Here is a 14,383-nt window from a genome sequence, read left to right on the forward strand (position 1 = left end):
CTTTTCACAGTTCAGTTTCAGGATGGTTTGCTCTTCCTGTGAGATCTTACATATTGAATGAATGAAATGAAATCCACCACTTACCGTTCTCTATGCAGATACAGACTAATGTTGCTTAGAATGTGTCACTGACATTGATCTAGTAGAACCAGTTCTGATAAACAGAAAGAAACTCACCACATAGAGGAGAAGGGATCTGGATGTGCAACTTCTTTGCTGCTTTCAAAGAAAAGTGGCAAAGAAAAAAAGTTCAAAGTCTGATTATGTGAGAAATCCAGAGGAAATGAAAAGCAGGTGGAACATCTTTTAAAGGACTCATGACACAGAAAATAGAAACAGCACTTCCATCTGGCTGTAGTGGCCACAGATTACTTCTGCATGCCTTTCTCGTCAAACAGATGAAATCAGTTTCTTTATTGTTTTTAGACCTTTTTTGCTGGACCATGCTAGTTTAGCATCTGTGATATTTCCTTTTTCATAGCAGCCACATTTGATGTATTAATGAATATAGAGTAGTTTATAGAGTAGACTTTTCCAAACATGTTTTTTATTTAATTCATCCAGGCCAAAGTGTGTAGAGTATCCTTTTATTTATACCCTCACAGTGATGTTCCAGAATTGCAGCTGATTACCACTACAACCCGAGAAAAGAGGGTTTTAATGACACACTCACTGGGACTACATCCATGATGCACAACATTAAAAACCTCCATCCTCAAGATGTGCTTATGAATTTACAGGCCTGGGTAGAGAGGATAGTTGATTTCAGGCTGCTGTGGATTTTCACAGTTCAGTTTCAGGATGTTTTGCTCTTCCTGTGAGATCTTAATATGGAATGAATGAAATGCAACCATTTCAATGCTGTACACTTTATTGTGACATATGATTTCAGAAGATCTCTGCTTCAGTAATAATGTCATGCTGATGATGTAATCCTTAATAGGGACTTACTACCACCACAGTGGTGGTTTTGGGAAAACATCTAATGACTGGTTCCTTGTAATCCCCGGTGAAATAAGGACACTTTTAATGTCAATATTTTCAATTTGCTTAATGTTAGCACAATGAGAAAATGCAGAATGAAGACATTATTTTTTATCTGATGTCACTATCCGAATAAAAAAAAAAATGAAGAACTAAAAGAATACCAGAAAAGGCAATGGATACCAGACCTTTTAATAAGTGACACATGATGTCAGTTACAGAGTGCCTCATATGTGTGTAAATAGCAAAAAGCTATTGGTTTAACTATCAAAACAGCTAATAAATGTCTTTAAGGGCTTTTTTTTTCAAATACAAGCATTTTATCAGATGAAGTGGACAAAAACTTTACTTTGAAACACAACTTGCAAGGGATATGATAACTTTCTATAACTGACAAACGATGTAAGCATTCAGGGAGCATTCTTGTGTCAGTCGCCAAACACCATGTTCTGACAGCATGGTGCAGCCTGTATCCCCAATGGATCTGTCTGGCTGCCCTGCTCCCCATTTGGTGAAGGTCAGAGGTTGGTCTTTCATATCGGTTTCAAAATTCCCTTCTGCTTTGTTAATGTTGACGCTGATCCAGGCCATCTTGTGAACATCCCCAAAGAACTGTGTCAGTATGTTGTTCTCCTCCTCATTCTGGGGCAGAGCCAGCTCCAAGCCTTGTTGGGAGCAGAAGTCGACAGCCCTGGAGAAAGAACCCCTCTCCTTGTAGGACACAAAATACTTCCGACCAACTCTTCGGACAAAGTCGTAGTTAATAGCTGAAAAAAGATAACAACATGAAATTGGATTTTGTGTGACAAAATGATCTTTACCCAAGGTCCATAGATGTGTTTTTTGGGGGGAGATCAAAGCACTACTCGATGACAAGGGGTCCAATCTGTTGTTTGTTTGTTTTTCGTTTGGCCTTTTATGGCTTTTATTGATAGTTCAGATGAAGATGTGACAGGAAATAGGATAAGAGGGAGGGGGAGTGACACGCAGCAAAGGGACCCAGGCCGGGAGTCAAACCTGGGTCCGCTGTAACAAGGACAAAGCCTCTGTACATGGGATGCCTGCTCTATCAACTGAGCTAAACAGCACCCCCAGATCGGATTTCTGACATCAGATATCCACTCACTACAGTCAATCGCCCCCCTGGTGAAATTGCATCTTCACATACATGTAGCAACCTGATAAATATCAGTTAAATTTATTTTCAAAAGGTGTGGTTATTTCAAATTAATACAATGCTTGAATAATATTCAGTTCTCAATGTTAAGTTCATGTTAATGAGGTTAACGTGAACACAATAAGAAGTTAAAATGCATAAATGATTTACACTTAAATATGTGCCTTTGAAATATATTTTATGGCTTGCTATGTATGTTAAAAATATGTGATTATTAAAAGTGATTATTGTAATAACATTTGAGAGAGAATGACCTTGACCTGTCTGGGAAGAGGAAGGGAAGAAGGGAGGGTGCGCAGAAGAGTGAGGGAACAATGGCACACAGAAAGACTCAGGAGACAGACCGTGTGAGAATAGTTACAGACTGCTGTATCTATCGTGTTATTGTTCTTCACGCTGGACTGTGACCTGTTTGCTGGGTGACAAGCAATCAAGCATGTGAGTTTGAAAGTGTTTGCTGCAGAGAGAGCCTGTACTTTTCACAACAACATGAAGCTAGCTGAGTTGGCTTAGCTGTTGTCATTGTGGATGTCGGAGTCGACGCAGACCTGCAGAGCTTCAGCTAATGTCACGGGGCTGTGTCAGTTGCTGAGGACGGAAAAATCCATATTTGTGTTTACATTTAAGTGTATTATTTATTACACATTTTCTACACTATTACACTTTATTTACACTGAGATGTCTCTTTTGCCACATGATAACCTATTTGAGTTTTAAGGAGATTAATGCTTTATTCATTGATACATAAATTGATTCCATATTTCACAAGCCAGTAGTGGGAAGGTTACATAGACATGTATGTTTCACACCTAGGTGAGATGCTACTCTTTAGAGAATCAGCTGGTGTTAAATACACTTTGGTGTCAGGCTAAGCTGAAGTACATGTGTTCTTGGATTCCCCATCTGTAACACTACATACTACAGGGATTAAAATTAATGACAACTTTCTGTCCTCATCTAAATGCAATGAATGGAGTCCTGTATGGCAGCATTTCACTGAAACTATTATGGTCATTGCTTCTTTCTCAAATATTCAATTTACAGACGTAGAATAACATGTAGAACAAGCAATTTAACAAAGCATTATCTTTTGACGAGTTGTAATTAATCACGATACGCATGCACTCACTTGGATAGATACTTACCAAGTTCCAACTTTGCAGTTCTTTCCTTTAAAGTTTGAAGCTCCTGGCCAGTCTCTCCAAAGAGACCTGGATTAAACGAATCCACATTAGAGTTACAGGTTTGTAGGGCTGGGCGATACGGCTAAAACTGTTATCACAAGATGTTTTTTTTATATTGATGTCGATTATCATTGTGATATATAGCATATTTTAACAAGGACAGAACCCAAAACAAACCAGAAGGTTAATTATGTTTTTTTAAAATAAATTGATTCATTGTCAGATCCTACATGACAGTTATTCAACACAACCAACCAACCAAATGGCTTCATGTTAAACACTGAAGAAATAAAATGATAAATATGTACAACAGATTGCTCGTTTCAAACATGTCTCAAACATTTTAGAGGAAGCATACTGAACTGAACATTGATTAAAGAAAATAATAAAAGGTTAAATGTTGAGGATGATTATGCTACTGTAATCTGTGAATTTTGCATATTCTGGAACTTGCAGGTAATTGTTCAGATCAGCTTCATCAGCCTCCTGTTCTTTAAGACCTGATGTGGTTCGGACATGCGACCAGACCACACATCATCTCTGAGCTGCACTTCCACCTTGACCCTCCACTGTGCAAACAGCTGAGGGACTGATGTTTGGAAAAAACATTTTTCAACCAGGTGGAGTGTAGTTAGAATCTATGACAGTCATTAGCTTTTTGAAGCACTGTTTTTAATCTATGCTGATAGGCATCATATCTTGAGTGGTACAGTATGTAATTGCACTGGTTATGTCTTTGTATCGATTTGGTTTCTTCTCATATGGGGCAATGGCTGAAAAAAACAGTGTTGTCGAAGTGAAGTTTGACTAGTAGAAGCAGTGAGGCTGGTCTGTTGGCTACTTGCTGACGCTAGCATGATAGCACACAGTCATGGTCTCAAAGTTCTGTTTGGGTCAGTACATTTTGAGATACTGAACAGGTTGGTGGTCGCCGACACATTTTGCACCTAATGCTGGTCTGTCCTTTTTCAGACTTCAGGTAGGAGAACTATTTACAAATCACCAAAGTGGCATGGCATTTCTTTGGTACAATCAATTTGTCTTTGTTAGTTTCTTCGCACTCGGTTTCTCTAGTCAGACTGCTCATTTTCTCGGCTCGACACATTCTCATGTATGTGTGTCTCACAACCACTCAGAAGTCAGAATGAGTGGTTGTGAGTGGAAGCTCCACAAACATGCATCAACCACATGCATTTGTTTCTCTGCTGTGCGATGGGCTGTTGGTGTAGTGTTTTCTAGGGAGAGGAAAACTCACTTAACTCATCATGGGGGATGAGCAGATAATGACTGAAACATTTTTTTTTTTCATTTTTGGGTTTGGGCTATGTGATGCTGTATACAAATGCTCGTCTGTGTCCTGTTTTACCTAAAAAACAGAGTTTCCCTGAGTAAGAACATAGATACAAAAGAATTTGCTGAGTTTTCTGTACTTCTGCTTGCTGTATTGTAATAAATGACAACCACCAACTACCTAACTGATGAAAACAATTATGTAAAGAATCTATATATTTTGTTTGAAAAAAAAAAGAATAACAATAGTAATAATACCTTGACTACACAGAACATGCGCAGTTTGTCCAGGTGGTCCAGGCTGTCCAGGCTGTCCAGGACGTCCAATTAGTCCACGTGGTCCAGCTTTGCCATGTCTCCCTGTATAGCAGGTTAAGAGACATCAAGCATTATTTAAAGTGCATTTGCTCCATGAGCAGCTCAATGAAGATAAAATGCTCAGTGGAGGGAGTGACACACAGCAAAGGGCCCCAGGCCACGAGTCAAACCCCAGTCTGCTGCAGTGAGTACAAAGCCTCTGTACATGGGACGCTTGCTCTACCAACTGAGCTAAATGGCGTCCCGCACAATGCACAGAAGCCGACAGGGTGCACTTTAAACATGATAACTGACAGGCTGGTGCAGCGATGCCTTGATAAACTGTTTTTACAAGGAAAGCAGCATCATAATTTTATTTTTTATTATCAAATGCATCCTCAAACAGGGATGTTCACACATGTACTTAGAGCTTTCCACTTGTGACTGGACCACCCAGTGTGCAAGTTGATACCAAATGTGAGCAGGTTCTAGGTTTCATGCTAATTCCCATGTGGTGGGGTAGACTCCTCTTAGTAAGGAGCAAGGGTAGTGTTGGTGAATGCAACCTCGGCCCAACAAATTCACTTATCAGCGCCAAGCTATAAGGCGCCTGTGTGTCATTGTTTTATTTGTGCTTCCTGCTCTGTCTCTGCGGTGGTTGGCAGTAATGGTGTCCCAGTGGCCGTGAGGAATACCTGTTTACCTTTAGCAGATCATTTTCTGTGTAAAGCTGGTGCATGAGGGGTGAGTAGGCTGAGTTTTAAAATGTATTTTAACATGCAGTGAGCCTTGCTCATTTTACTGCTGTTTTGCCCACATTTAGTTTGCATTCTGAAATTGTTTTGCCTTTTAGCTTTGTGTTTTAAACCAAGTAGACTACCTTGCTTTACTTTGTTTTTCTACCTTGGTTATTTGATTACTTGTTGTTCACTTAATTCACCTAAGAGTTTTTGTCATTTGCACCCTTTTGTTTTCCCCCTCAGCAGTTCCAACCCTTGTCTGTTTTATATTGATTATTTTGATTGTTTAAAATAAAACTTTTAATTTACTTTTATATTCACGTCTCTGCAAGCTTCAAAGATTCTTTGGGGTTGAAAGTCACCAAGTGGCCTTGTTTGGCATCACCTTGAGTTTTTCCTCCACTCAGTGCCCCTCGCAAAATGCACATCACATAAATGGGTGGTGCTTAATGAAAGCTCCTTGACTTTTTCGAAAGGGACGTGCCAGAATTCAGACAAAAGATAAATGGAGTCAGGTCAGTAGTGAGAAGTGTTGGTGAAAAGATAATGAAATCAGCGGTACCCACCTGGTGTGCCTGGATGTCCAGGTGGGCCCGGAAACCCAGGTATTCCAGGTCTCCCAGGTGGCCCAGGATCCCCTCTGTCACCTTTTGGACCAGGAGGACCTGGATGCTGACAGTAGCCAAGAGGTGCCAACAGGCAGAGGATGTAGAATAGGAGACGCACCCTCATCATCTAAATGTAGAACTAAACTTTAGGTTAAATCAGTGACAGAATGTAACCAGTATATTCACTCGTGCTTTTTTTTTTTTTTTTTTTAGGTACTTGTACATAATTTGAATATTTTCATTGTATGCTACTTTATGCTCTGCCTTTACTCCACTACATTTGTGAGTCAAATATTAGACATATAGTGCTCTGCTATGTGCTACTTGTATGGATGATTTTGACTTTCCAAAGTAATCTTTTCTCAGAATATATGTATAATTGTTGGTGCTCTTTACAAAACTTCATGATATGTTGTCATTAAATGCATGATATGTATTTACTGTTCTATGTACAGGCTGCATCAGAAATATTGTTTTAGCATAATTTACATTAATTGGGTCACAGTATATCAATAGTTTCCAGCATGTTGTTAAATATGCTCAAAACAAATCAATAAATTCAACCGACCTTTCTATGCAATTACATTAAGTTCTACATCAAGTGATGTATTACTGTTAATCAAGCCTGAAACAGCATCAGAAAACAGAAACAAACTCACTTATGAACGCGGAGTAACTGCTGGATGTGCTGCTTCTTTGCTGCTTCCAAACAGAAATAGCTGAGGAAACAGTTCAAAGTCAAAAACATGAGAGACCAAGTACAGTGGTAATGAAAAGCAGGTGAAAACTCTGAATATGGGATATGAAACAGAAAACAAAAAGTCCCAAATCCTTCCACTTTTTAACCAGTGAATGTCCACAATCTCCTGTTATTACTCACTGACCATATTAACTGGAGAGCAGACGGCTTTATTGCTCCTGGGAATCAACAACATTTCCTCAAGAATAAATAATTCTGCATTTTCTCACTCATACACAGGCTTTCTCAGGCTGAAGTGCAGGGGGCTGCATTAACAAAGGGAATAGTGAAGAGCTAAATCGTAAAAGTATGTCTATAATGATATGAATATGATATAAAAATAGCAGTGTTTTTTCTGGATCATTTTCATGTGCCAGATTTAAAATACAATTAGTAGTCATCTTGTTGCCAAGGGTAATATTTATAGGCAAAGGTTGGTCAGCAACCTTAATTCTTCTGGAATTTATTAAAGTCATTATTAGTGTGAATGCTGAATGTTTTTTTTTTGATTGTACTTTTTGAAAGTGTACTTTGTTGTTAGTATATCTTAAATCTTATAGAAGTTTAGTTTTTTTAAGTGTATTAAATTCAACATACTTAGAGTGGTAATTCAGTGTACTTGTGGGAAGTATCATTTTTGGAAATAAATTGTTAGTATACTTTTTGAAAGTGTACTATGATCTCATTTTATTATAAGTGTTGCTTCTGTACACTTTATATAGTGCACTCTAAAACAAGTGTGATTTTAGTGGCATATCAGAGTACTTAAAAAATATCATGAAATATGTTAAAATACAAAAATGTATAGTGGTAATTCAGTATACGTTTTGTAAGTACACTTATTTGTAATACGGAGTTAGTATAACTTTTGAAAGTGTACACTGATTTCATTTAATCAGTAGTGTGACCTTAGCACACTGTAAACAAAGTGCACTACAATGTAAGTGTACTTTTATTAGCATATCAAAGTACTTAAATATGCTAAAATGCAAATGCTCTTAGTGGAAATGTATTCATTTACCGTAGCCTACTACTAGAACGTGTATTTACATTGTCAGGGTGATTTATGAAAGGATAATATGATAAAATGCTGCAGTGTGGACTGAGCAAGTATATTTTGTTCACGTATTTTTTCATTAGGCTCCACATCTTGTTGATCTACACTGACACCAGAAGACTGGCCAACTCTTGGATTTATATAAGCATCTTGGGTGTATTTAACACAGTTGCCTCATGTTTTAAAGTTAAACTTAACTATATAGTGTAGAAACCACATAATATGTAGAGAGGGTACATGAATTTGTTCAGATCATGTTGGGACGAAGTGAGTCAATAAAGTAGCGATGGTAATTATCGCGATACCGCACGTAATCTCGTTTTGCGGGCTTTACAGGTAGAAGAGGCAACCCTCACATCCAAGGGCTGGCCGTACGCCATGCCACTATTCGGTTGGTAAGTCAGGATTTTCCCATTAAATATTGTCGAAATCTCAGCAAAATGTAGTTTAATGTATTGAGAGTCACTACATAACGTTAACGTTAAATACCGTGAGCTTATTTGCTTGTGCTATTCTATCACCATATTTCATTTCAATTTGTTTTTTGAGCGGGAGCCTTTCATGTTACATTCAAATTAAGTTTGCGGTGCTCCTCACTGTTCGGTTTTAATTGGTTTGCCAACCACCTGACTGTTCAGTTAGATTGCGTGTTAACTGCACCATGACTATATTGTTAGTGAGATTTGGCCATCAAGCGGCCTCTGCCAATGTCATCAGCGGCATTAAGCTGTTTCCTGTTTAGCTGCAGAGTGACAGACAATCTCAAGTCACATGGATGCAAACAGCGCGGAGAAAAGCGAAACTCGCCTTTTTCATGGCCAAATAGGTCACTTGTGTTTTCAGTGCATGCTTTTGTCAACATTTTTTTTGATGTCAACCAAAGCTGGACCAAAAACAACAAAACAAAAAGGAACGTAATTGGGAAGGGAGTTGTGGGGGTGGGTGGAGACTTTGACTCAACAGTTTTCATAAACAGAGGAAAAACAGTCAAGAGCAGAGCAGGTCGACTAGTGATCGGAAGGTGACTGGTTCAAATCCCAGCTCCGGGCAGGGCTGAGCTGCATGTCGAAGTGTCCTTGAGCGAGATACTGAACCCCACATTGCTCACTAGTGAGGGCCCTGCGATGAACTGGCGACTTATCCAGGGAGTACCCTGCCCTCGCCCTGAGACAAGGCTGGGATTGGCTCCAGCAGCGACACCCCGCAACCCCATGGAAAGGGATAAGCGGTTCGGACAATGACATGACATGACATGACCTTATTTTAGAAAGTACAGAAACAGCACACAAGTCTGGCATTCAGCTAATATGTAAATAGGTCAGAACCCAGAAGTGGCAAAGATGCATCTCGCAAGCCCCAATGCAACACTCATGCCTTTGGAAAGAAAACTATAATACTTAAAAACTAAAGCACTAAAATTTGATGCAAACACAAAACTATTATTTTATTCATACCCTGGTTCTTTTCATTGATTAAGCTATATGTGTGTGTGTGTGTGTGTGTGTGTGTGTGTGTGTGTGTGTGTGTGTGTGTGTGTGTGTAAATATGTATATGTATGTGTGTGTTTATATGTATATATGTAATATATATGTATATATGTATATGGGTATATATGTATATATCTATATGTATATATATATATATATATATATATATATATATATATGTGTGTGTGTGTGTGTGTGTGTATATGTATATGTATATGTATATATATATATATATATATATATATATATATATATATATAAAGCTTAATCAATGAAATATGTATGTGTGTGTGTTATGCATCTGTCACTTTCATATTATTATTTTAGCCTTATACTCTAGGTTTTACTTTTGGGTGAAAGACTTCATTATAGCATTGGTTGATCAATTAATGTCATAACATAAGCTCATGGATGGTCTGTGCACACCCAACTCACTTGAGCCCCTCGGTACTAATGTGTGGGAGAAAAGCAGCTCTCAAAGTGTGCCAGGCTGTCTGCTCTCTAGTAAAAAACTACTTTGGAAGTGTTGACTTAAAGTTCAGAAAGAATTGAGTCACTGAGTCATATTACTGGGGCTCATTTGCTTGTTTTAGAACTCAAAAGAGCTGAAATAAAACATACACTGGCTCCACACAGCTTTCCTAGTGTAAACTAAGTCGTGTCAAGTGTAACATTATCGTGTAGTTCATTAAATTCAAGCCAGTGAAATATGCTCGCACTTAGTAAACAGCCCACCTTTGGTGTAACCTTTAGAAATTGATCTTGATTAATTTTCTAGGTTTATTAACCCCCAGTGAAATGAATTATCTGCCCTTACATGGTAACACTGTGAAAAGGTAGCTGTTGACGATCATACAGTACATGTACATCTCAAAGAGTTATTGAATAGACAAATTATTTACATATTTATTTTATTTGTTGAAGTATGAATCTGTTCTAAAATAACTGAGACACAGGTTTTGTAGATAGTATATTTCAGTTTAATAAGAATGTCTGACATTCAAGACTTACTGCAGAGAACAGTAAAGGAGACATTAATGACTCCATTGTTTGCATTTCGGACTTTTGCAGCACACATGAAAATGTATTTATTTTCTGCTCAAAGATTTAAGTAAACAGGTATACAAAGTTATGAATTCTGCCATGAGCATAAAGCAGAGAAACAAGCCAGGAGACAACTTCCAGTCACCAATTGTAACTGTTGCCGGATCTGTTGATGGATGTTTACATCCTCTGCACCTGTACGGCTACAACAATAATTACAATCATTACAATGAGGATTGTGATGGAAAACAGGACAGTGGCCACGATGTTGAGGCAGCGGGCAGTGGAGGCGTAGTGTCTGGCACCCTCCAGATCTCCAGCCACCTTGCGGTCTCTAGCCTGGGAGGACCAAATCACAACCATTTTTTTAAAGAAATGAATGCACAACATCAGGGGAATTATGAATTGATCACTGATCACTGATCACAGGCCCAATCTCATAATTTCTCGAAAGCTCATCTCCTTTTTCTCTTTTCACAGGTATAGTTTTTGAATGTTCTACCTTTAATTCTTCATCTTCAAGCATGTGCCTGTCCTTTTTCATAACTTTTGTATGTTTTTTAAGGAATAAAAACATCTAAAATCATAGACAACAATATTCATCATCCCTCTAACTGTCCTTTCAAAATTCCTATCATGGTCTTGTTGAGGGCTGTGCCTATGTCATTATTCACGTTTTAGTCTTCTCCAAAACCAAACAGCATATCAATGCTGACATTTTCATTAAGACTGAGAAGGCTGAAATAGTAAGTCTAAATAATGTTGGCGTAATGCTTGATGCAAATCATAAGTATCAGTCACATGTCAAAAGGCGGTAGAACTTGGCGAAATTTCAGAGACAGTCTATTTTGAAGGATGCTGCCAAGACATTTACAGTCACTATGATTCTTTCCCATATGCCCTATTGCATGAAAGGTTGGATACATGCTGGGAAAATGTAATATCACCACTGTAGGATTTTAGAGAAGCATCATCTTCTGAGCTTTGAGAACTTGAAACTATTTTCAAATGCGTGTCTTCTGTATAGAATCATGAATGGTTCGGCACCTTCTCCATTATGTCATTTTTCTTAGTCTTTGCCCCATAAAATCCACTTGTGCAATTTGTGCTGTGTATGTTATATCACATTTTTTTCCAGTGATTTCCTATAACTATGTGAAGTTTTCTTTAAAACCTGCCATGGGACTGCAGATCACAGTTCTTAGCTAACTCGGTGCAATGCATCCAATGGCAACATGTATGTTTAATATTGTATGTGGGCCCTCTACAAATAAAGATGAATTCAATTACAGTGCCACAAACCATTTGGCCATTTAGCCCACAAACTCACCTTGATCGAGAAGATGAGAGCCGCCAGTCCGAGGCAGAGGGGGTTCGCGTAGATAAAGCAGCAGAGGGACCAGATGATGTGGTCCTTGGGGGGCTCAGAGCTGGTGTTCACAGTTGTGTACTGAACCACTGCAGGTCCTCCAGGCTGTCCAGAGAACCCATCATACCTCCCCTGCAAGGGAACAGCCTCACCCGGGTAACCTGAAGGATTCATCATTGCTATCTTAACTGTAATTTGGAGTGCACGCTGCAGAAAGGCAATCAAGATCTCAAATGTGGTGTGGTGAGTGGTGTGTGTTGATTTCCTTTTGAGGTGTCTTTGTTTTATTGAGGGGTGGAGGGGCCCGTGACATCTGCTTTCTTAACCCTTTGATGCAAAACATGGGTCAAAAGTGACCCGGCTGAGTTTTTATTTTCTATATCTTTGCAGTGAATTACTTTCATCATTCAGTATTCAAGGAATTCTTCAATTAAGCTTGTTTTTGATCATCATACATCTTTATTTTATTTTTTTCTTTCTTACTTTTTGAATAAATACCCCTTTTGTATCAATACCCCTCTAATGCACAACATGGGTCAAAAATGACCCATATTCATTTTCTATGCTATTCCATCTATTGCTGAATGTTTCTATGATATGTCTTTGAAAAAAAAAGATAAATTTATCATTTATTATTCCAAATATGCAGTAAATGTTTTGTTTTTGTTTGGCACAAATCATCAGTTTTCTTTTTTCTTCCTTACTTTATGAACAAGCACAGCTTTTGTATTTCTACATCAACTTCACCCACATGGGTCAGAAATGACCCACATAAATTTGCTATATCATTTGGTGCCAACTGTGCTTGTGACATTTGCTCCCTGTGTAAGTACTATCAATATATTTCAATTGTTCTAATATTACCTTTGAAAATATTTGATGACAACTGTAAAAGATAACTGTACATAACAGGTTTAGGTTACCTTGAGAGTGAGATTTTCTATTTTAGTTAGCTAATTTTACCATAGTTAGTTACTATTAGTTAGTCCAGCTAACTAGATAAATTTCAGACACTCGAAATCGCTTAAAAAAACGTGTCTCCTTCAAATACGGCTTAATTACTTACTTACTTACTTATATACTTATATTACTTAATCTGTCACTAGGGCAAAAACATGTATCTTTTGCTCTGAAAAGCTAAAAATTGCAAGAAAAGGCTCCTGACTAAAACTAATGACAGAACAACTGAAATCATGATGTCGAGGCCGTTTGTTCTGAATCTGAGTTGGAAACTTCTCATGATGATTAACCAGAATATTTGCCACAGGGTCAAGCTGGTGTTGTGGGTGTGTCTGTGTAACCAGCTCTCCTACATGAAGACTCATCTGATGATAGACGACTCGTCTGATGAGTCCTCAGATGAGGAAACTGTAGACTGAGTAAAAATGGGTCTTACTAAAATGAGAATCCCCCCCACTCATGGCAGAACAAGAAGCCATAATATCCTGAGGAGCTGCCCAGGCCCAGGTGGCCTGTTATGTGTTAAGTTGTATTTTATTTTGTTAGGTCACATTTCACCAGTGTACAGTTCAGTTCAATAGCCGCGTAATCTGTTATCAGAGGTATGTGTCACGGTTGTGTTGTTTAGTTTCTGTTTTATTTTCTAGTAGTTGTTCTCTTGTGTTCTGTTTCATGTTTACTTCCTGTCTTTGGACACCTGTCCTTTTGTGCCACACCTGTGTCTTGTTGTATCGTTTGTTGATCCCTGCCTCCTAGTATCCTACCCACCAATCTGTGTTCTCCTCACTCTCCCTCACACCTGTCCCCCCCCCCCGTGGATTTTTCCTGTACTCTTTTTTAGTTTATATAACAGATGCTTTGTTCAAACTGTCTCGGCCTATGATCTCTGCATTTGGGTCCACCCACTTCATCACCCCCAAAACCTGACAGAATGTGTATGTGTTACAAAATGACAGTGTTGCAAATATTATGTACAGTAAGTAAATAGGTGTTTGGCCCCACTGATGAATTACTTGAAACAAATTATTATTATTATTATTATTATTATTATTATTATTATTATTATTATTACAGTATTAAGTTTTTTTAAATTATAAATCACACTTGGATGAATGGGTCATTTTTGACCCATGTGTGTAAATTTTATGTAGTAATATAAAAACAATTTTTGTACATAAAGTATGAAAGGAAAAATGGAAAGATTGATCAGTAGTAATCAAGAACATGATCTTTAAAGAATACTTGGAATGATAAATCATAAAATGAATTAATTTCAAAAGATCCAGGAAGCAGGAAGCCGATCACACCGCAATGGAAGGCTCAGTAGGGTGACCTCAAGTAGTCATCAATGTCAGCTTAACTGTTGTTTGGAGAGCAGGCTGGTGTGCAAGTGTGCAAGAACTTCTGGTAAATGTCACTTTAAACGCCGAACCACATTTGAATTTTC

The 14,383-nt window shown here is 38.2% G+C and overlaps 2 protein-coding genes across 2 annotated transcripts; both read right to left on the minus strand.

The window, feature by feature from the left end:
* Positions 1–1,248: 1,248 nt before the first annotated feature.
* On the minus strand, positions 1,249–8,456 carry LOC119024178 (mannose-binding protein-like). Its single transcript, XM_037106699.1, has 4 exons — positions 8,433–8,456; positions 6,239–6,337; positions 3,307–3,427; positions 1,249–1,751 (listed from the first exon to the last, which is right to left on the minus strand). The coding sequence occupies exons 1-4, from the start codon at positions 8,454–8,456 to the stop codon at positions 1,369–1,371; spliced, it is 627 nt and encodes a 208-aa protein (XP_036962594.1). The 3' UTR covers positions 1,249–1,368.
* Positions 8,457–10,532: 2,076 nt separating this feature from the next.
* On the minus strand, positions 10,533–13,713 carry ifitm5 (interferon induced transmembrane protein 5). Its single transcript, XM_037107247.1, has 2 exons — positions 11,938–13,713; positions 10,533–10,946 (listed from the first exon to the last, which is right to left on the minus strand). The coding sequence occupies exons 1-2, from the start codon at positions 12,151–12,153 to the stop codon at positions 10,788–10,790; spliced, it is 375 nt and encodes a 124-aa protein (XP_036963142.1). The 5' UTR covers positions 12,154–13,713; the 3' UTR covers positions 10,533–10,787.
* Positions 13,714–14,383: the final 670 nt, after the last annotated feature.

This window comes from Acanthopagrus latus, chromosome 8 (genome assembly GCF_904848185.1).
Source record: "Acanthopagrus latus isolate v.2019 chromosome 8, fAcaLat1.1, whole genome shotgun sequence".
NCBI classification, from domain to species: Eukaryota; Metazoa; Chordata; class Actinopteri; order Spariformes; family Sparidae; genus Acanthopagrus; species Acanthopagrus latus.

Bases quoted from the DNA above. Each gene is read 5' to 3' on its own strand.
- LOC119024178 (XM_037106699.1), bottom strand. From the start codon at position 8,456: ATGGCGTACGGCCAGCCCTTGGAT. The intron at 6,338-8,432 runs GTGAGGGTTGCC...GTCAGCATCCAG, and splicing joins CGTACGGCCAGCCCTTGGAT to GTCCTCCTGGTCCAAAAGGT. The intron at 1,752-3,306 runs GTAAGTATCTAT...ATCTTTTTTCAG, and splicing joins AACTGCAAAGTTGGAACTTG to CTATTAACTACGACTTTGTC.
- ifitm5 (XM_037107247.1), bottom strand. From the start codon at position 12,153: ATGATGAATCCTTCAGGTTACCCGGGTGAGGCTGTTCCCTTGCAGGGG. The intron at 10,947-11,937 runs GTGAGTTTGTGG...TGGTCCTCCCAG, and splicing joins CTCTCATCTTCTCGATCAAG to GCTAGAGACCGCAAGGTGGC.